Source organism: Panthera uncia, chromosome C2 (genome assembly GCF_023721935.1).
Source record: "Panthera uncia isolate 11264 chromosome C2, Puncia_PCG_1.0, whole genome shotgun sequence".
In the NCBI taxonomy this organism is placed as follows: Eukaryota; Metazoa; Chordata; class Mammalia; order Carnivora; family Felidae; genus Panthera; species Panthera uncia.
The window spans coordinates 129,585,057-129,607,199 of record NC_064810.1 but is presented as its reverse complement, the minus strand read 5'-3'; the positions used below and the strand labels follow the sequence as shown (position 1 = coordinate 129,607,199).

The 22,143-nt window shown below is 39.8% G+C and overlaps 1 protein-coding gene across 1 annotated transcript in view; it reads left to right on the top strand.

Annotated features, from left to right (window-relative positions):
* The window catches only part of LOC125921328 (collagen alpha-4(VI) chain-like), a 101,738-nt gene that overhangs the window by 26,350 nt on the left and 53,245 nt on the right, over nucleotides 1–22,143 (top strand). Inside the window, exons 11-19 of the mRNA XM_049628822.1 lie at nucleotides 1,158–1,211; nucleotides 8,053–8,124; nucleotides 9,190–9,216; nucleotides 11,668–11,712; nucleotides 13,668–13,721; nucleotides 16,906–16,968; nucleotides 17,289–17,354; nucleotides 21,126–21,179; nucleotides 21,297–21,332. Of these exons, the coding sequence (XP_049484779.1) occupies nucleotides 1,158–1,211; nucleotides 8,053–8,124; nucleotides 9,190–9,216; nucleotides 11,668–11,712; nucleotides 13,668–13,721; nucleotides 16,906–16,968; nucleotides 17,289–17,354; nucleotides 21,126–21,179; nucleotides 21,297–21,332 (471 nt within the window). The remainder of the gene's footprint in view (nucleotides 1–1,157; nucleotides 1,212–8,052; nucleotides 8,125–9,189; nucleotides 9,217–11,667; nucleotides 11,713–13,667; nucleotides 13,722–16,905; nucleotides 16,969–17,288; nucleotides 17,355–21,125; nucleotides 21,180–21,296; nucleotides 21,333–22,143) is intronic.

Sequence of the window (22,143 nt, the reverse complement as noted above, 5' to 3'; positions counted from 1 at the left end):
GATCACAACCTGGGCCAAAGTTGGACGCTTAATTGACTGAGGCACCTAGGCTCCCCTAACGTGTCCCACTTTTAAAGGAGAATAAATCTCATTAAAAATGGTCCTCATTTATCTACGAGGTTCCCTCGCCCACAAATGACAGCTTTATGATGGGATAATCACAAATCCTCCTGTAAGATTGAGTTAAACCCATTGACTTTGCCCATCTTTTTACATTCCCTCTTTGTAAGATACTCTGTGAGGTTGTTGGAATGAGCTCTTACTGACTTTGCAGGTCAATCGTGATTTAGAACAGTATAAAGTATATGATTACTTTTTGATAAAAATTTTAGTTATTCCCTACTACTAGATTTTTCCCCCTTGTGTTGTTCTTAGGTATCAGACTGGAGAATTAGGAAATCAAGCTTGGGAACCTCTTGACATATGTTTTTTTGTTTTGTTTTGTTTTGTTTTGTCTTGCATCTCAAGGACTCTGCCTCACAGGCCAAAGATGAGAATGCTTTGAATAGTTGACTTCTCTGCTCTTTCTATCTTAAGAAGTCAGTGATTGGTTGGTTGCATCAACATTCATGTCTTTGTTGAGCCCAAAGAGAATACGGCTCCTATATCTTATTGCCCAGTTTTTCAGTCCAATAAGCACATCTGGCTATAAATGGCAAGCCAAACTTCCTTGAGAGGAAATAGTTTATGTGTTTAGTTATCTCAGAAGAAGTAAAAAAGAGAGCGAGGAAGAGACTAAACATCTGAGTCATACAGAAATAACCATTTCTCACAAGCAATAGGGCAGTAACACCTTTGCTTACTGACTTTTTGTAGAACAAGGTCAAAGGCCTCTTTAAGAATAACAGTGTTCCTCAAACATTTAGCTAGAAGTTAGCTTTGCTTGGATTTTCATGATAAAATGGCTTAAAAAGTATTTTAGAAAAATAAAAGTAGGTTGATGTGCCAACAATTAAGAAAAACAGATATTCAAGACAGGCCAGAAATAATTGTTTCTGTATGTCTTTACACACTGTGCTCAATGTTGAGTAGATTCCCGATAACACGTCAACTCCATGAGACAAGGGTATCTGTTAGTAACAATTCTTATGTCATTTGGCTTTGAGGGAAGAATTTAGAATCCAAGTTACTTCTTTTGATTTCTTTTTTTTTCTCAGGGAAAGAAGGGTGCTGATGGGTTACCCGGTCATCCTGGTGAGGAAGGGGGACATGTAAGTACTGAATCGGATTTTTTTTCTTGGAAGGCATATGGTAAAATGGGTCAAATATTAGAAACACTTAACTGCACTTGAGTCATGAGTTTTTTTCTCATCTATACCATTTAAAATGGGTTTAAGATATCTTCATGAAAATAACCGTTTGTTATAACAAATGTTAGGGGGACAGGCTCCAGCAGGTGTTTAGTGATGAAGTGTGGTCATTTTAATCTGAATTTGAGGTAACTTAAAATGTGGTCTGTGCCTGATGAGTATGCATATAATAGTAGTTGTTAACTGTGAGCTAAATTGCAGGCAATTTGTTATTATCAATGAGATCGCAATGTTGGTAAGTAGTTTGACGAAATATAATGAAGAGAATCAAGGCCATTCTTGTAACAAGATCACTCGGATGCCTCCTGGGTGGCCAAAAAGGCTGAAAAGAGTTGTAGTTACCCACAAATAGTTTGCACATAACCCTGCCTGTATCCCTGGGCACGGGAAAGTTAGCTGTCACGTGATTAGATGTGGCGAAAAATGCATACTATAGAGAGAATTGTTGGCTAAGGGACTGGAATGTGGTAGGGACCATCTTTATTACACCGTGTGAACATCAAAAGGATGTTGGGATGCCATAGGTTTCAGTTAATTTCAAATTGTGGAAAATCCCTTTACCACAGGTATCTATTTTAAGATTGATTTGTATACACCACTGGTTCTCAAACTTTCGGTCCCAGGAGACTCTCGAAGGACCTCAAAGAACTTTTGTTGATGTAGTTTCTATCTATTGATCATTACCATGTTAGAAATCAAAACTGCCAGAATTTTAAATTATTTATTTATTTTATTCCCCCCAAAGAAAAACAAGCCCTCAGTATAAGTGACCTCTTCCTTTGTGAAGAATAACTACATTTTCCAAAACGAAATAAGTGCGTGAGAGGTGTGGCATTGTTTTTACATGGTTTCAACGTCTGGCTTCTTAGAAGACAGCTGGATTCATATGTCTGCGTCTGTGTTCAGTCTGTTGTGATATCACTTGATTTGCAGTTTCTTAAAAACTCTGCTGTACACTTCGGAGAGAATAAGAGTAAGAAAATAAAATAGCATCTTCGTGTAATTAGGAAAGTAGTTTTAACTTTCTGAGCACCCCCTCCCAAAGGGTGTTGGGGGCCTGATGTGTCCTTGGACCATACATTTCAACTTGCTGGGATAGTCAAGCATTAGTGTTCTTATTGCCCAGTTAGAGTTTCACATTGTTTTATTGTTCTAAACATTTAGGCTGCTGGAACTTGGAAAATCAACAGAAATTAAGAAAGGAAATGCAGCTGCTGAGACCTATATAAGCTGATTCATTTCTTTGATTATATTTGTTGGGGAACTGCTCAACTTTTCTCTCTTTAATTTGCCTCAGTAATTAGTCTTAGATGTTAGAAATACATTCAGAAATGTGGGCTGTGGTTTTTTGCAATTTTGTTCAGGTATGGTGAAAATATTTTTTTCCCATTTTTGTGATGTTTTAAACATTCTTTAAGTGTTAGTTTTGAAAAATATATATGTATGTATGTATCTGAGAGAGAGAGAAAGAGAGAGAAAGAGTGTGAGCAAGGGAGAAGGGAAGAGCGAGAGAATCTTAAGCAGGCTCAGCATGGAGCTCAATGTAGGGCTCGATCCCACTACCTTGTGATCATAACCTGACTCGAAATCAGGAGTCCAGTGCTCAATCGACTGAGCCATCCAGGCACCCCAAATGTTACTTTATTTTTTCTGCTTGGCCTGTAGTTCAATGAGTCTGGCTAAATTTAAGACAATAATTTAGGGCCTGACCAACTGATTAGTGTCATTGACACCAATTTCAGACAAATAAGATATAAACAAGCCCTTGTCTGTGTAGAGTAAGAGGCAATTTTGTCCCCCTTCTCTGCTCTGTTAACATCCTAAAACAAAGATGGTTTATAAAGACTCTAGTACAGAGCTAAGAATATAGTGTGAGTGATATATATAATTTTATACATTTAAAATTTCATAGTAGTTATTTTAAAGACAATAAAAATAAATAACTGAAGTTAATTTTAATAATATATTTTATTTAATCCAGTCTATCCAAAATATAATTATTTCAACAGGTAATTAATATAAAAATTGATGAGATTTACTTTTTAATGTTTATTTATTTTTGAGAGACAGAGGGACCGAGCATGAATGGGGGAGAGCCAGAGAGAGAGGGAGACACAGAATCTGAAGCGGGCTCCCGGATCTGAGCTGTCAGCACAGAGCTTGAGGCGGGGCTTGAACCCACGAACCGTGAGATCATGACCTGAGCCGAAGTCGGATGTCTAACCGACTGAGCCACCCAGGCGCCCCAATGAGATCTTACTTCTTAAAATATACTGTCTTTGAAATCCTGTGTGTGTCTTATACCTACAGCCCATCTCAGTTTGGACTAGACACATTGCAAGTGCTCAGTGGCCATGTGTGGTATATATGGCTCTAGTAGGTGCCATTTTCTTTTTACTGCATTTCTCACGAGAGAAGGTGACAGAATATGTTGTCCTCTGAATGGCTTTTAATATTGTTTCCCCCCAAAGCAGGTCACACTGGTCTGCTCAATGGCCAAGACGGCTCTTTGCAGATGGCAGGTTCCAAAATGGGGCTATAATTTGTAGATTCAAATTGAAAGTATATAATGACAAATAGTTAATTCGTTGTTCCACTTATCTATTACTCCTCTTTCCCCAACACCCCCCCTCAAAAAAAAAACCCAGTGGTGTAAAACAACAATCATTTTATTACATCCATGGATTCTGTGGGTGGGGAAGCTGAAAAGGAAAGAGCGGATGGCTCTCTGCTAGGTGCCTGAGGTCTCAGCTGGGCTGACTGGGCAGCTGGATGACCCCTGCAGAGATGACTTCCCCTCCAATGCTCTGGAGCTTGGCTGGGATGGCAGAAGGATGGACCATGGTGGTCCAAGGACAGGTATGGTGGCTGGTTCTAAGAGGGAGCACCCACCAAGGAGGTTTCATCCTGAGAGGGAGCATTCCAGGAGATCAAGGCTGAAGCTCAAGCCTTCTGAGGGAGCCTCAGAAGTCAAGTGGTAACTTTTCTGCCTCATTCTATTAGGTACAAGCAAGTCCCTTACCCCAGACCAGATTCAAGAGGGATGGGGGTGGGGGTGGGGATTAGATCCTTTCTCTTGATGGGTGAGTGGCAAGGTCATATCCAGAAGAGCCCTGAGATTTTGTTGTGGTCATCTTTGGAAAATACCATCTGCCAGACTCATACGTAAATTCTATATATTTTCAAAATGTACCTAGTGTGAGGTGGTGGTTTAAATATGCATTGGTTACATGCCAAAGCCTTACATATCGAATTAGTCAGATTATCTAGGGTCCCCAAGAACAGCTATGTAACTTCAGCAGCAACAAAACCAGCTAACATTCGTTGAGAACTTCATATGTGCCAGATGCGTGGCTAAACATTTTATATACATTTCCTCATTTCATCTATAAGATATTACTGTTATTTTCATTTCTCATAAAATAACTTGAGCCAGCCTAGCATTTGAACAGCTTTCAGCACAGCTTTTGATGATGTTATTCTTTCCACGAAATCATGGCTATAGTTGATAGCTTTAAACAACTACTGTGAACAAATGAGGGATCGATTTTTAAGCAGGATAGAGCTTAGTATCTGAATGAAAAACACAGTAAGCCCAAATTTTAGCTTTGAAACCATTAGACATATGTGCTCATTATAAGGCAATTCCTGTTTTCTCATGAGAACATCCGAAAAAATGCTTTTGCTCAATTAGAATAGATGAACTTTGAGGAACATAGGTGGCAAGTGTCTACTTAAAACATTTAACTTATTTAGCTATACAAATACTTTAAAGTCTTTCGTTATGTAAAATGATGTAAGAAATTCTGCTTTTTCTCTCTTTCTCATGTTTTCTCAGATCATTAAAAATTCTTCCCACGGAGTTTCTATATCAGTTTTTGCAGTACTCCTAGAGTCTCTTTTATGACCGTCTTATCTGGTTTTCTAGAGTCTGTTGTGTTCACTTCTATCTAAGTTATTTAAGATAAACCACTTTTTAAGCCTGTTTATAAAGGCTGTCATTGCAAATTTCAGTTTTAGCTTCAAAAGCCCAGTGCCTCATTTTTCTTGTGGGAATATCTTTATGGTCTCCACAGTGTAATCCTGAATTCTATTGCTTAGAAAAGTGATTTTTAAAAATCTCGTTTGCATGGCATCTAACGTTCGAAATTGTGAGGTCTCACTTTCAAATATGATAAATAAGTAATCTCTGTTAGATTTCTTTACTTCCTTTGTTTTTCTTTTTTAACTGATCTGGTAGGTGACATCCATAGGGATCCTAGAAATATCTTAACACTGACTGGGTGTCACTACTATGCTGTTCAGAGTGAAGCAATGGAGAAAGTACTTTGAAATATGAGAATCTTTGTGAAGACTTTGTGAAAATTCAAGTTTAAGAATACTCTTTCTCTGAGGAATAATTTTGGGCAAACACATACCTGATCATGTGTGCACGGCAACTGAAACTTTAGGAACTGTGAGTAGAAGTCATAAGAGTCAGCTTTTTGCTTTTCCTTCACAATTTCCTTATAAGCGTTTAGTTGTGGCAAAATATACATAACACTTGTCATCTTAACCATTTTCAAGTGTACAGGTCAGTGGTATTAATTCCATTCATGCTGTTGTGCAAGCCATCACCACCGTGCATCTCCAGAACTCTTTTCATCTTGCAAAACTGAAACTCTGTCCCCATGAGCCCCTCCCCGCTAGCCTCTGAAGAACACCATTCTACTTTCTGTCTGTATGAATTTGGCTCCTCTAGGTCCTTATAAAGTATTTGTATTTTTAGCTCATTTCGTTTGGCATGATATCCTTAAGATTCATTCGTGTTGCAGCCTGTCAGAATCTCCTTCCTTTCTAAGGCTGAGTACTATCCCATTCATGGATATGCTACTTTTTGTTTTTCTGTTTATCTGTTAATGGACACTTGGGTTGCTTTCGCCTTATGGCTGTCGTGAATAATGCTGCTATGAATGTGGGTGTGCAAATATCTCTTCGAGACACAGTTTCCAATTCTTTGGGGTATATACCCAGGAGTGGAATTGGGAGATCATACGGTAATTCTGTTTTTCGCTTTTTTGAGAGACTACCGTATGTTTTCCATGGCAGCTGCACTCTTTATAGCCCCACTAACGGTGCATAAGGGTTCCAGTTTCTTCACATCCTCTCCAACACTTGTGTTTTTGTTTTGTTTTGTTTTTGTTTTTGATGATAGCTATCCTTAGCGTGTTTTGCTTTATTTTGTTTTGTTAAGAATAAATTTTAAGAATTTTCCCTTTGTGTCCCTGCTTTGTTAGGGACATTGGTTTTGTAGGTAACTATTTTCTGATAAAGGCAACAACCGATTATTCATGACTGATAACACTGTATAGTGCAATATTGTAAGTGGATATGTTAAAATTAGATTGTCCAGATGAAACGTAAACACCATACATTGAACCTAAAAATGTGGATAGCTAGGAAGAAGGGGGAGAATAGACATTGACTTGGCATCTACTGTGCGTTAGGTTTTGCATTCGGCATTTTATACACATTATGACATTTAGTCTTTCTCACAACCCCCTCCAGATACGTGCTAATACCTTTATTTTATGGATGTAGAGTTCAAAACTCAGCGTGACTTTTAAGGTCAGACAGAGATGGTTGCCGATGTGCCCAAATCCACGTCTGTCTGATGCCAAGACCTCTGCTTTTCTCATCATTTCTTGCTATCTAATTATAAGACACCTCATGTGTCTAATCTATATGACTTGTGAAGTACTTTCAATACAGTATCTCATGCATGCAATACAACAATCCTGTGAATGGGCAGAATCAGTATTACCCAGATCCATAGTTTGTAAATGGAGAAAATTGTAATTCATAGAGTCATGTGCTCATCCAAGCTCACAAAGCAAATTAGAAGTAGAACTAGGACTTGAACCTGGGACCTTTTCATTTTTGATCCAAAGCGTTTCTCACTTTACCATGTTCTCTTTTACTGTCCTGGGCAGCTTATGTGGTGAAGTTATCTAACATTTTTTAAATCAAAGTGAGATTATATTTGTAGACTCTTTTGATGAAAGCTCACAGGCCATACAGTACTTTCTAATTTATAATTAATTAATTTGGCAAAAAGGCATGTTATTTATCATTCCCTTCCCTATCCAATACCTAGATCAAAAGATTATGTTCACTAATATAATTTAGGCAGTCATTCTTCAAATTCGGAATGGACGTCCTGAGGGCTGGAAACCCAGAGATAAATAAGTGAGTCCTTGTCTCCTTAGAAGCTCTCCATATAGCAGGAGACACAGAAACAGGTAATAACACACAGTGTAACAGAAAAATCATCTCAGAAGAGGAGGTGATGTATGGTCTATACCTTAGGAGTGGGCAGGATTTCACCTAGAAGAGAAAGAGTTAAATAGTGGTTTATTCTTTGTGGGATCACAAGGAAACCTTTTTCCAATTTTAGCTGCCTGAAGGCAGTGTTCAGACACACCTTCTGTTTTGTTTGAATTCCGAAGTGGCTTGAATGAATTGGTCAAAAATATAGATAAGGCGGATTTGTATGATTTGGGGTTGTCAATATGGGCAGTTGACAGATAAACATTCCGATTACCTTGCAGGCAATCTGATCAGGTCTTTGAGGATGTAGAAGTAATTGGAAGGACAGCATCATATGTTAGTCATTCTGACGGTCACTATTGCTGGTTCGAATCGGTTGGGTGATGATAGAGATAGTTGCTTGACTCTTTCCGTGTGTATTTTTATTCCACAGGGAGAAAGAGGCCCCCAAGGTCTTCCTGGACCCCAAGGTGAGGAAGGATGCCCGGGTATGAGAGGACCTAAGGTGAGTGTGGACCTAAAGCTGTGGAATTCTTTCCCTATCCCGGTTTTATCCCTTGAGTTTGAGGAAAATCTTAATTCTTCAACATAGCATTTTAGCTCCTTCCCAGTGTAGGGTTTCCCAGAAGTAGAGCCTGAGAAAAGGAGTCAAGTGCAAATAGTTCATAGGAAGGGGATCTCAGTAAATACTATCAAGACAGGAGAGAATTTAGGGAAGGGAGGTGGCCTAAGAAGGGTATGGTTTCAATTAGATTACCACTGTGGGTAGATAGAGCCTCATCTTGCTAAGGAACTGTGTGAGCCAGTGTTGAACTTGCACCTCAATGTTACCCCATCCAAGCGGTGAGAGAGCTGGGATATATATGCACTAAATCCTATCAGGCATTAGTTGCAAACTGGTCCCAGTGGATATTAATTCCCCAGTACTTCTGGCCTGTCTTTCATGTGGACAGGCTCCAGTGCCAGAAAAAAGCCCTCAGGAAAAGACATAGTGCTGATAGTTGGAAGGGGGTTTGAGAATACTGAAATTTTAAAGCCTAAAGCAATGATGGGTGGGGCTCCCTTTTCATTGGTGTCGTCAGTGTCTCTTCACCTTCCAGGATTAGAGAATCTCCTTGAAGAAGACCAGAAAATTTTCTCTACAACTCAGAGTCCTATGGAGAATTTTTCTGACCGAAGTTACCATATTCTGTACACTCTTAACAAGTTACTCTTTCAGTTCATTTGTGCGGTTGTTCCTGGAAGCCTTCTCACGCTTGTTAGCCGGTGTACTCTCACTTTTGTTTGAAAAATATACGATTCTTCTATTAATAAGTGGCAGGTCGCTGTCATTTCCTGCTCACCCCTGCTATGTGAGGAGTTACCAATGTGATTTTTATCTAAGTCACACTCAAAGGGGAGCAGTAGTAATCAAGGTGCTATGATGTGCATTGTAGTTGCTGGAGATGAAATCTCCATTTTGATCTACTAATTAATTGCCTTTTCTTGGATTTGGGGAATATATGGTGTCCTAAGAGAGAAAAATCTTATTCAAACTCAATTCTTTTCACTTTTTTCCCCCTAATTTTAGGGAGCAAGAGGGTTTTCAGGAGAGAAGGTAGGTGACCTTCCTTACCCTTCTTAAACGGGAGAGCAATTTCTGTGGGAAACAGTAACAGGTCACTTGCTTTTCCTTTGCTTGAGTGAGGTGAGCCTCCAAACTTTCTGACAAGGGGATATGTCAGATGATATGAACAGCCAAACTGCTATGCCAATAAATGGCTATTTGTCAGGTATGTATTTCATATTTAAGGCAGGGACATATATAATTTTCATGCCCTGCTAACTCTATAACAATTGAGCTGCCATATTCATCATATGATGCTCTGGGAGAGTTGGTCCTGAACTCAAGGTGTGGCAGGGAGGAGTCTGGTCAAGCTGAGTATCAAATGGGAGATGGACGCCAGGACAGGGTTGGTAGGAAAGGAGCTGCACAATAAGGGAATGACTTTACATTCAGATTCAGAAGCAAAGTATCCATTTGTTCATTCGTGCACTCAAGAAATGTTTTTGTAGGTACCCCTTCTGTTCCCCACATTATCCTTGAGAGTGGTTACAGAGTGATGGACAAGACAGACAAGGGCTGACAGAACTTTACTCCTATCTCCTGGTACCACAGATTCACCCATGTGGCTTGTGGCAAATACATTGCATAATTTTAGTATGAGAGTTTGGTGTGCTTATTTTCATGCACTAACTCAGCTGTCTTTTGGTTTAAAAAAAGTGCCTGACATGAAAAGATGCTCAACGTTGCTCCTCATCAGGGAAATACAAATCAAAACCACACTCAGCTATCACCTCACGCCAGTCAGAGTGGCCAAAATGAACAAATCAGGAGACTGTAGATGCTGGAGAGGATGTGGAGAAACGGGAACCCTCTTGCACTGTTGGTGGGAATGCAAACTGGTGCAGCCGCTCTGGAAAACGGTGTGGAGGTTCCTCAAAAAATTAAAAATAGATCTACCCTATGACCCAGCAATAGCACTGCTAGGAATTTACCCAAGGGATACAGGAGTACTGATGCATAGGGGCACTTGTACCCCAATGTTTATAGCAGCACTTTTAACAATAGCCAAATTATGGAAAGAGCCTAAATGTCCATCAACCGATGAATGGATAAAGAAATTGTGGTTTATATACACAATGGAGTACTATGTGGCAATGAGAAAGAATGAAATACGGCCCTTTGTAGCAACATGGATGGAACTGGAGAGTGTGATGCTAAGTGAAATAAGCCATACAGAGAAAGACAGATACCATATGTTTTTACTCTTAGGTGGATCCTGAGAAACTTAACAGAAGACCGTGGGGGAGGGGAAGGAAAAAAAAAAGAGAGGAAGGGAGCCAAAACATAAGACTCTTAAAAACTGAGAACAAACTGAGGGTTGATGGGGGGTGGGAGGAAGGGGAGGGTGGGTGATGAGCATTGAGGAGGGCACCTGTTGGGATGAGCCCTGGGTGTTGTATGGAAACCAATTTGACAATAATTTTCTATTAAAAACAAAGTGCCTGAAACTTGATTTCCTCATGCGGATGGTAGGAATGAATCAACTATTCCACATGCATAATATGCATTTTATTTGGCTGGCAAAACTCTGGACTTTTTTTGTTTTTCAATAAATGCTTTGTAATAAATATGTTAACTGTCATTCTGAGATAGTCAGTAAAGCAAAGGGCCCACGAGTTGGAAGTGATGGAATATTTGAGGAGATGTCACCACACCACGGCCAGTGTTTAGTCTTATCCAGTTAGCATAAATTTTTAAGTTCTTAAGGCCTTTTCTTATTGTAAGTTTCCCCAAATGCATACATGTGGATGCACCCCCATTTAATTCCTCCTTAATCTGGGCTCTTCTAAGTTTCCATTATGCGAATTAATTCAGGCATATTTGTCTGTCTTTTTAAAATAAAAAAAGTCAATGACAAAAGGACCATCTTTAAAATTTTTTAAATGTTTATTTTTGAGTGAGGGAGGGAGACAGAGCACAAGGGGGAAGGGGCAGAGAGACAGGGAGACCCAGAATCCGAAGCAGCCCCCAGGCTCTGGGATATCAGCACACAGCCCAACGTGGGGCTTGAACTCACAAACTGTGAGATCATGACCTGAGCCGAAGTCAAATGCTTAATGACTGAGCTACCCAGGCACCCCAGACCATCTTTAACATGTAGACAACCAGTGGGAAATGTTTTATCCAGTCTTTTGAAAGAGTGACTACTTGTTCCCAGTGCAAAAGTGGAAAAAAGAAGTCTTTATACCCATTTGAAATTTGAGTTTCTTTTTTTTTTTTTTATCTTTTTATTTTCCCCCTTTAGCACTCAAAACTGTCAGGGAAAACAGTGTATAATCATTGTTTTTTAGTATGTGAATGCAGCATATAAATGTCATTTCGGAAGGTCTAGACTCTTCTACCGACTAAAAAAAAATATTAGCAAGGATATCAACATCAAAGCAGTAGTCATGTACCCCTGGTCCTCTTTTCTTCAATAGTTTATCTTCCTTTGCTCCACAGGGAGATCCTGGTGACCAAGGCGCTGATGGCTTGGATGGGGAACAGGTATAGAAAGTTTCTCATTCTATGTTTCTCCCTCTACTAGTTTGGCATTTATACTCTCTATTTATATTTTCCCCGATATAGCCTAGAAATGTTAGCATGCATACTCAACAAAGTTTTAAGTCAATCTATTATTTTTCCTTATCCTCAGAATATAAGGACCTTAGAAACTTAGCTCTAATCAACTGCCTTCTGTAATACATATTATTGTTCAGTATTTTGTTTACATTTAGTTTTGTTCAAGTCTATCAATTAGTTGTTATTATTTTATTTAGTCATTGCTCATCTAGCTTTACCCTTATTTGTTACTTTTACTGATGCCTTCAAAAGATCATGAAAGATCCTGTGTCTTTTGCCTAAGGTACCACTTTTGGAATTTCCTTTGATGAAGTTTATACACTTTGGTTTTTGTTTCTCTAAAAATCTCTTTATTTTACAATTTTTCTTGTAAGATAGTTCTTGGGGAAATAATGATTTTCTTTTGGCACTTAGAAAATGTCATTTCATAGTCTTCTGGCTTCTGTTGTCTTCTGTCTTTCATTATTGCTGTTAAGAAGTTATTTGTCAAACTAATTATTGTTCCTTTGTCAGCAGTCTTAACAAAAAATATTATATTGCTTTAAAAATTTCCCCTTCTAGGGAAAGCAAAAATAAGATAAAAACAGAAAGGGAGACAGAGTATAAGAGACTTTTAAATACAGAGAACAAACTGAGGGTTGCTGGAGGGGGTGTTGGGTGGGGGGATGGGCTAAATGGGCAAGGGGCATTAGGGAGGACGCTTGTTGGGATGAGCACTGGATGTCATATGCAAGTGATGAATCACTAAATTCTATTCCTGAAATCATTATTATACTATATGTTAAGTAGCTTGGATGTGAATTAAAAAAAATTTTCCCCCTTCTTTCTAGTGTTCTGTAGTTTCAATATGATGTGTCCAGGTGTGGGTTTCTTTTTATTTATACTGCTTGGGACTTGTTAGGTTTTTTAATCTGAGCATTTGTGCCTTCTATCGTTTTTGGACACTCCTTAGCAAATTCTTACTTTGAAGTTTTTATCCTTCCCATTTTCTCTATTACCTCTTTTTGGAAGAAATTTGTCCTGATGTCTCTTAATCTCCCTTTCATGTGTTGTTTGTCTTCCTGTGCTGCATTCTGAACACTTTCTTCCGTTTCAAGTTCATTAATCCTTATGTCACTTGTGTCTAATATACCATTTAACCTGTCCATTGGATTTTTAATTTCATTTATTCTGATTTTCACTTCAAGAAGTTCTATCTTTCTCAGTTCTGCTTGGTGTCTCTCTCTCTCTCTCTCTCTCTCTCTTAACAGTTGCTTGTTATTTTACTCATTCTTTTTTTTACCTATTTAAATGTATTAAAAGTACTTATTTTATATTCTGCATATGATAATTCCAACAGCTATAGTCATTGCAAGTCTGATTTTGTTGCCTGTGGTTTCTACTGGCTTTGCCGCCATGGTGTCTCCCTCATGTGTATGGTGACTTTTGATTTAAACTCATTTTTGATTGAACTTCAGCTGTGAGAAGTCTCTAAGGCCTGAATTGAGGTTATTTGCTTCTGCCACGTACTTGGGCACTTCCTCCTGAGATCACTTTAAAGTAAATGATGAGATTTTGGTTTTTCCTCAACTCACAGAGTGACTAGAGTGACTCAGGATGGCCAATGGCTATTACTTCTCTGGATTTCTACTTTCCCTTTACTCTGAACTCTAAGAATTTCTCTTGTTCTTTATCAGCTCATTAATGTATATAAAATATTTTAAACTTTGCTATATGGAATTTTATATGATTTTCAAAGGGAGGATTTTTCAGGGCATCTAGTCTGTCACATACAAGGAGAATGGTAACCTTTCTGCTCTTGGCTAGAATGTGAAACTACATGGAAAAAGTTCCCACTGTGACCTGATATACAAAGCTTCTTTGTATATTTCTTTTTCTAGGGTAATCCTGGAGCCCCGGGGTCATCTGGAGAAAAAGGAAATAGAGGAAATCGGGTAAAGTGTGAGAATTATTCTTCTCTCATATTTATATTGCATAAACTGACCTTGATAGTTTATGTTTAAGTTCTGGGAAAGAATCCTCTAATGGTTTAAGTTCTAGATCAGGAGTTAAAGGTCAATAAATATTATCTTTTTGGAGTCTTTAGTTGAGACCCTCCTGTGCTGCTAGTGAAATGAGTGATAAAAATCCAGTTACTTAGCCTTTGGAGCAGTAATCACTGCGTCCTACCTCATGGGCTTTGCAAAACTCCCTGTCACCAGTGATTCAGTCCCACACCCCAGGCCTCTCAGCCACGACCTTCATTACTCTCAGTCCAGAAGGGTCCTTCCCAATCAGATTGTACTACTCATTGTACCCTGAAGATTTCTTGTGCATGCCCACCCCTGTGTCTTAGCTCGTCCCAGGCACCCCATCCTGGAGTGGTTTTTCCCTGCCTCCATCTTCAGGGCTTATTTGAATATCAGTTTTTCTCCAATTTCCAGCTCCTCTCTTTCCTCCTCAGGACATCCTCCTTGACCACGTCAGCCTGTAGTGCTTGCCCTCTCCCTTCTCTACATCCTTCTCATGTACATTATTTGCACTATCTGCTTGACAGGGACTATTCACTGCCTCGTGCTGGTAATTATATTTCTATGCAAGGGAAAGCAGATCCCTATGCCCATTGCAGACATTACTAAGAGATTATGAAATCCAGTCTGAAGGATCCATCTCAGAACTGTTATAGTCAGCTTCTGCCGATTGATTGGATTAGATAAGGGGAGGGGGAGGTAAATTTTATTTACTTTTGTTCTTTTTTTTATTTTGGGGACCCCTTATGGAATTAGAGTAATACTTTTACCCCAAGGTGTGGATTGATTTCCCAATAAGTAAAGCAGGGAGTCACAAGAAATGGTTCTTTATTGAGGGAGGTTTAATTGATAACGTGCAATTTGTGGATTTGATTTTAGAGAAGGTGGGGGGACACCACATTTCTTTTAAGACTGGAGAGCTTTCAGCTTCCATTGAATTTAGTTTAATTCTACAAACACCTGTCAAATTCTTCCTACCTGTAGAGTGTTTTGCTAGATACAAAGAAGGGTTCAAAGATAAATAAGTCATGGTTGTGACCAACAAAGAGCTTATTCACAGTATAGGAGATAAGATTTGTACAGGAAGAACTATAATCCAAGATAGGATAAGATAAAGGTTGTAAGAATGGTGTAAATAAAGAATCAATGGGAGTATAGTGACTTGGAGAAGAATCTAAACTAGAGTGGCATTTCTTCATCTGAACAATAATAAAAATTTGCTGAGTATCTATCTATTGTAATCCAGGTATGATTTTACAATGGGGAACAAGACAGGCATGGGTTCTGTACCTCAAAACTGGCCTCTGTGAGGAATGAAAGATATTAATGAAATAATCACAAAGTAGCTGTAAGGTTATGGCTGAGATAAGGATATGAAGGACAGATAAATGACGGGAATCTGATCCAGACTGTGTGTATTCAGGAAGGCTTCACCAAGGGAGTGAGGATGGCATGAAATTTGAAAGATGAGTAACAACCAGATGGTAAAGGAGGAGGGAAGGGGGCAAGAGGTCAGCCTTCCATACTAAGGTCCTGTGGTAATTGATAATGGTGCCCAAGGCAGGAGAGGACCCTGGCATTCCAGGGAGTACAGGAAATCAAGGTATTTTTCATAGACCTCTGTGAGGGAGACACACAACCCTGTTAAGACACACGATTCCAGGCTAAGAAAAAGGAAAGGCTTAGAGTTAGAGGAGCTCATTGTGAGTTCGGACAAATAATGATTCCAAGTCCACAGGAGTGGAGGGTGAGATAAAAGGTATAAAGAGTGGGAAGAGGGGCGCCTGGGTGGCTCAGTCGTTAAGCATCCGACTTTGACCCAGGTCATGATCTCATGGCTCGTGGGTTCGAGCCCCGCATCGGGCTCTGTGCTGACAGCTCAGAGCCTGGAGCCTACTTTGTATTCTGTGTCTCCCTCTCTCTCTGCCCCTCCCTAGCTCATGCACGCTATTTCTCTCTCTGTCAAAAATAAATAAACTTAAAAAAAAAAAAAGAGTGGGAAGAAAGTCTGGAAGGGCAAGTTGGAGTCAATGTAGTGCCATGGTGAGGGATTTGGGATTTTCTGGGTCAGAAAAAGGAAGGACTGGAAGTTGGGCACATCATGATAAGAACCAAATGCCAGCCTCTGTATTCAGCATTTTAATTTATTGTTCCATTTAATCTCTATAACAGCTTGATAAAATGGGTATATCTGTTTCACAAATGAGAACATTGCATCTTAGAGAAGTCAAAAAAATTCACCTAGCTAGTAAATTGGACAGTAGGGTTGGAATTTAGAATTAACTAACTCCCTTTTACCATTATATCAGGCCAGGAAAGAGGTGAGGAGGAGTAACATTATGAGGTGGCTGTTTTTAGAGCCTAGAGAACATTCCATTCCCTGTGTGTCTGAGAACCATATCTCAGAGATGGGTCCCATTCCACTGTCCTCAGAGTGTGGCATATACCCTCTAGAACCAGGCACATAACCCCATTTGAGGAAGGTTCCTGGGGGGTGGGGGCTCTCCCTGATGCCGTGGCTCTGTAGGAACTACTACACAGAGAGAGTACCAGTAACCACAGATTTTAAGAGAAGCAACCATTTGTTTATCATGTCATAGTCTTATGGCAAATTGCTTCACTTCACTGGTTCCCCTTCTAGAGTAGGAGCTCCAGAAGCATTTTTCTCTCATTTGCCTCTTTTTCATGAGATCTTGCTGTGCCAGTGCTGCCCATGTTTGTGGTAGAGACCACCTTCTTCTTCTCATGTGTGTTTCTGTGTAAGAGTATCAGGGAGATGTGGAAAGATTAGGAATTTGGTGGTAGGGACAACTGGGTCCAACTTTGCTGAGCCTTAGGTTCCTTGCATGCAGTATGTAATTCCTGAGTTGTAAGGGTTCACATATCTAGGGTGAGGTCATGCATACCCAGGGCCACATATATCAGAGATTTCCAGTAAAAGTATGTTCTTTTCTTCATCTCCTCCTCACCTCTTGGGCAGCAAATGCTTTAAAGTTCAAGTACTAAATTGCTCTTTTAATGTGATTCTCATTTTGCCTCTTAATGTTCTCTTTCCTTTGGGCAATAGATGATCTTTTAATGTGACACATTTTTCCCCCTGTGATTTCAGGGCTTGACGGGACCACCTGGACCACCTGGGAAGCGTGGAGAGCCTGGGTTAAGGGGAGATCCTGTGAGTGCTTTAATCCAGGGCCTTATAAACAGTTTGCTTAGGCACAAAGTCAGAGAGCAATTAATTATTCATTAATGAGGCATCTGTTTAGCCTGTCTTAGCATTGCAACAAATAAGAGATTTGTGAGGAGATCCATCTTATAGAACATTTGGGTTCTTAAAGAGTTTGCAACTTTAATTGCATTGGGTATTTGGGATTTCTAAGCAAAATCAGACAATTAAAAAGGTACACTTTGATGCCTTTAAAAAATCATACTTCCTGTAATTTCTTCTCCTATCTTTTCTGCCCATTTGAGGTAAGCAACCTTTTCTTTTCTCAGGGGGATCCTGGAGCAGATAGTTTCATCCAAGGCCCTAAGGGAGAAAAAGGAAGGCGTGGACATCAGGTAAGATCATCTCTGTTGACTTGGTGCTATTGGTACATGGGGGGTGGGGTGGAGGTGGGGCTGGGGCGGGTGCGGGGGGCGGTTGGAAATTCTAGTTGGTGAGGAAGGCTAGAGCACTCTGGTTGGATCAGCACTGAAAACTAGGGAGCAAACCTCTGGGACGCCGCTGCCCATGGAGACAAGAGCTCCGAATGCTAATCCCCAGTTATAGCCTTATATTCTTGCATCCTTGTCTTGTGGTTTCTTTTTATCTTGAAAAAAATCTCATTTCCCACAACACTAGCAATACAGGTTACTTTATGTCTTTTGTGCTTGGTTTCTTCACCTCGAAAGTGAAAGCATCAGGCTCCGTGGTGCCTAAGATCTTTGCAGTTTAAAAATTCTCCAAGGTCATCATGATGCCTTGATTCAAAAGACGGTCAGGACATTACACTGTTGACTTGCTTTCTACCACTGCCATTGTTGACTGATGTGAATCGAGTACTAGCCAGTTTTAGAGATAAGCTCCTTATCTGGTTTTGAAAACTGGAAGTGTTATGACAGAAGGTAGCACCAAAGGAAAAAGACTTGTTCACTTTGCAAATGCTGCTGATTGGAAGCCATCTTTAGAATTTTTTTGATGTCCTCGTTATTAAAATGCATGACTGAAAGATGACTACCCCAAGTGCCTCAGTCCTCACATCTTGTCATTCCAAATTTCCAGAAACAAGGTCTGCACAGCAAAATGTTTATAACTGTAAAGCAACCTCTATTTCCTTTGAACTCCAGTTTGCCTCCTTTGACAAAGCCTTAGGATGTTGATTCTTTTCCCTGAATTGTGACTCGGTTGCATCCATTTTGTGGATGGCCAGGTCCTGTGTAAAATCCAGTTTGTAACAAGATCATTATTATGTAACTATGGGAGAAAACTGTAACTCCTTGCTGCAAGAATTTCTCATCCTGTTGTGAATTACAGTTATTTTGGACAAACTCCATTGAGAGGGTTCTCTTGGGTGAGTTGAGATTGGAGAGCCCTGTGAATAGCCAATCAGTTATGGAATTGAGCAAAGAGAAGGAACCCTTAACCCATCTGGGTCCCAGTTCCCTCATCTATAAGGTGAGAAGGTTAGAAAAACCATTTCAAAGTTCCCATGAGTTAATGGGCGTCATGGGAAGGAAGGCATATAAATTGAGCTTTGATTCCATGGTTTGCTCATGGTTTTACAGCTGGAAAGAACTCAGGCCTCTATACAAACTGTCCAGTACCGTGTGCATCACAGCACCCCAGCCATGGGGAAAGTCTCATGCTCTCAGTTTTCAGAGGTCTCCATCACTGACTTCAGCTGAGGGTTAACTTAGAAGATTAGATCCCTGAATTGTGTGTGCAAACAAAAATTGGAACCCTCTGAGGTGGTGCCATGTAACAGTGAACTTGTGTTCCACATGGTTTCTACTCCCATTCCGAGCTCAAAGAAGGGTGCTAAATATTCTTTGAATAGACTTGGGTAATAGAAGTCACTCTCACAAATTATACAAGCCTATAGCTGGGAATGCTGAAATTCCAGGTTGGTAAGTGTCATTAGAAGATAGACCTCTAGGGGGCAATCTTTCCTCGGTACAAGTTTCCTTGGCTGTGCGAAAGCAGAGAGTTCCTCTGAAACCAATCAGAAGCGGGAATGGAGTCAGCGAAGAAAATTACCATAAATTTATATGGAAACATATTTGAGTGTTCCAAGACCCCCCAAAATAACCTCTTCTAGGCTTCTCTGATACCTTAGGACACATTTTGCTAAGGGATGAACAAATAAATTGAGATGCAGGGATGCTCCCAGAGTTCAAAGCTATGGCAGCTGGATGCTGAGATGCTGAGTGTGGTCCCCAGGGAAGGAGCTTGGCGGGGCCTCTCGCTGCTTGGGGTGCGGGCTGCTTCTGTAAAGGCTCAGTGCAAAACACATGCTGATGCCTAAGATCTGAGCGCTGATCAAGGACTGTGTGGTATATTTAGTTGTCTTGCCTCAGTAGTATCCCTCAGTCACAGCTGTTGTCCAGTCCTTTGTTTCCGTGACATGGGCATTCCTGACCAGTTATTTTGCCAAACATCCCTCAGTTAGGATTTGTCTGATTGTTTCCTCATGATAAGATTCAGTTTAAATATTTTTTTTCAGGAGATTAAGTAAGGCTGTAGCCTTCTCAGTCACCAGGAGAGAAACTATGTCTGGCTGTCTCATTACTGGTACATTAATTTGGTCACTTGATTAAGATGCTGTTCATGAGACTTAGGCATTGTAAACACACTTTTTCCCTCTTTGTAATGATCAAGTAATCTGGCAGTGATACTGAGATTGTAAATTTCTTGTTTCCCGACAGTCTTTTACCCAATGATTCCAACATCTGCCCAAATGATTCCTTTGCTACGCTGGCTGCAAAAAACTGTCTACTATTGAAGTGAGAAAATGATAAATGTTTTAAGAAAGAATCTTTTTTATATTTAGACCAGTTGTGAGAGTGCCTTGTCTAAAGCCTCCTTTCTCATATAGCCTACTATATTTAAAAAATTTTTTACAATAAAAGTAACACTATAGATATTTGGGAATACAGGATGTAAAATGTAAAGAAAAAAATGAATAGTTCCAGTAACCAAGAAAAAAAGTAAGTTTACAGAACGTTCCTAACTTGGTGATGCAATTACTTTCCCTGAGAAAGTCAAATAAGGATCCCATTGGCTTATTAAAAAAATGTTCTAGTACAATATAAAGAAATGAGGAACTGTCATTTTATCTTTCTCTGTATTTGGGATAAATTATTCTTTCAGCAAATTTAATATACTTGAAAAGAATGTTATAACACATTTTTTCTCCTTTATAAACTTTTGATAAACGTAATTTGTAATTGTTGCATACTATTTCAATAAGCGTTCCTACCATAATTTAATCAACGCTTCCTTCCATGTTGTGGAATATTTATATTGTTTTCGAATCTAATCTATCATAAGTAACTGTTGGAAGGACAGCTTTGCGCAAATGCTTTTATTTCTGTATTTCACATTCTTACCCTGTTTCTGTGTTCTTACTGAGTTAGCATGGGACTTTACTGAGTATCTAAAATGTCCCTCCTTGGCTTCCAAGGTAGTTTCTGTTTCTCCTGAAAGATGGACTCATTTTTTTCTCTGGACACCATTTATTTTCCCACTTCTGGGCTTAAAGAAGTGAGAGCAGCACAAAGCTTCCTCATCGTGACTGTGTGTAAAACCTCTCCCTCCATCATCATCTGTGCATACTGATCGCTCCACATGTGCAGAGACACGTTCATCTACCTTCTGTTTCTGTCTGCCACTCTGTACCTATAGGATGGGTAGAAAGGGAAATCCCAGTATTTTTCAAATATTAAGCATAGCTCATTGGGGGAACGTGTATGACTACTGTCGCAGCATGATGAACCCTGAAGAGTTGTCCCATGAACAATCTTTGGGGGAGGCTGCCTACAGTGCAGATATTTTAGAACACCAGAATTAATCTGTTTGCTTCTAGAGAAGCGCTGACCCACAGAACTTTTTGAGATCAAATATTTTATATCTGTGCTGATATGGTAGCCACTGGCCACGTGTAGTTACTGGACACTTGAAATGTGCCGAGTATAACTGAGAAGCTAAAATTTTAATTTAATTTTAATGAATTTAAAATTAATAGCCACATGTAGCTAGTGGCTTCTGTATTAGAGAGCCCATGTCTGAAGAGTAAATCCAGAAGGATGTAGACATCGAAACTTATATTCCCTTTACTTCTTCCTTTTCAGGGAAGGTCTAGTTTTGACGGACCTCAGGGGGAACCTGGAAATGTTGGCCCTCAGGTAACTATAACCACTCTTGGGTTGAATTTCACCTGCTTGTGTGGAAGAGGGAGGTAGGCTGGGGTGAAAATTGGGTTGTTTCTTTCTCTAAGGTCTTTGCTTCCCTTCTGTTCTTAGGGGTCAAGAGGAAGACGCGGTGTGCCAGGGCTGGAGGTCAGTGCTTTCCGCAAAGACTTGCTTTACGTTCCGCGTGTATGGCTACTTTAAAGAGTTCTCTCTGAGGTCAAGGGGAGTGCTGGCTGGGCTGTCTGAGATTGCAGGAAGATCACTGAGAGGTTTTCATGGGACCTTTTCCATGAAGAAGACAAAGTTTGTATGGTTCCCTGCTTCCCCTCCAACCTGGAGTATTTCATTTAGATTGAAAAGAAGCTAATACCTTAGTGAAAAATGGTTTTACCTCTGAAATAATGATTTTTCCATGTAAAGAAGTGGGGCTTCCTATGAGTGCTTAAGGGGATTGCATGGTCCCTAAATGAAGGAAAAAGATCGAGCTTTTACCATGTATCCAAATGGGAAGGATGCGATTAGAGGGTGGGATAAGGGGATATCTCTGTGGGGGAATTGTATTTTACTAAGCAATTATCTAGCACCAGTCACTGCATTAGACCTTATTTTTATCACCTTCTGTAAACCTTTATACAACCCTCAGAGTTATGAGCATCATTGGTTCCCTTTTATGAATAAGAGAGAAAATAGGTTTAGCAGAACTTGTCAGAGGCCACATACTAATAACAATTGGTAGAGCTGGATTCAAATCCAAAGATCAGGATCCTTTTGGATTTTTTTTACAAAATAAGTTTATTATGTAGACTTCTCTCTAATACAGTGTGGTCATGCTCTGCTGGTATTATTTTTTCTAGCATCGTCCTGATTTAGTGATGGAGGAAAATCACAGATTGATTTATGTCAACTCTGAGCCCAAGTGTGTGTGTGTGTGTGTGTGTGTGTGTGTGTGTGTGTGTGT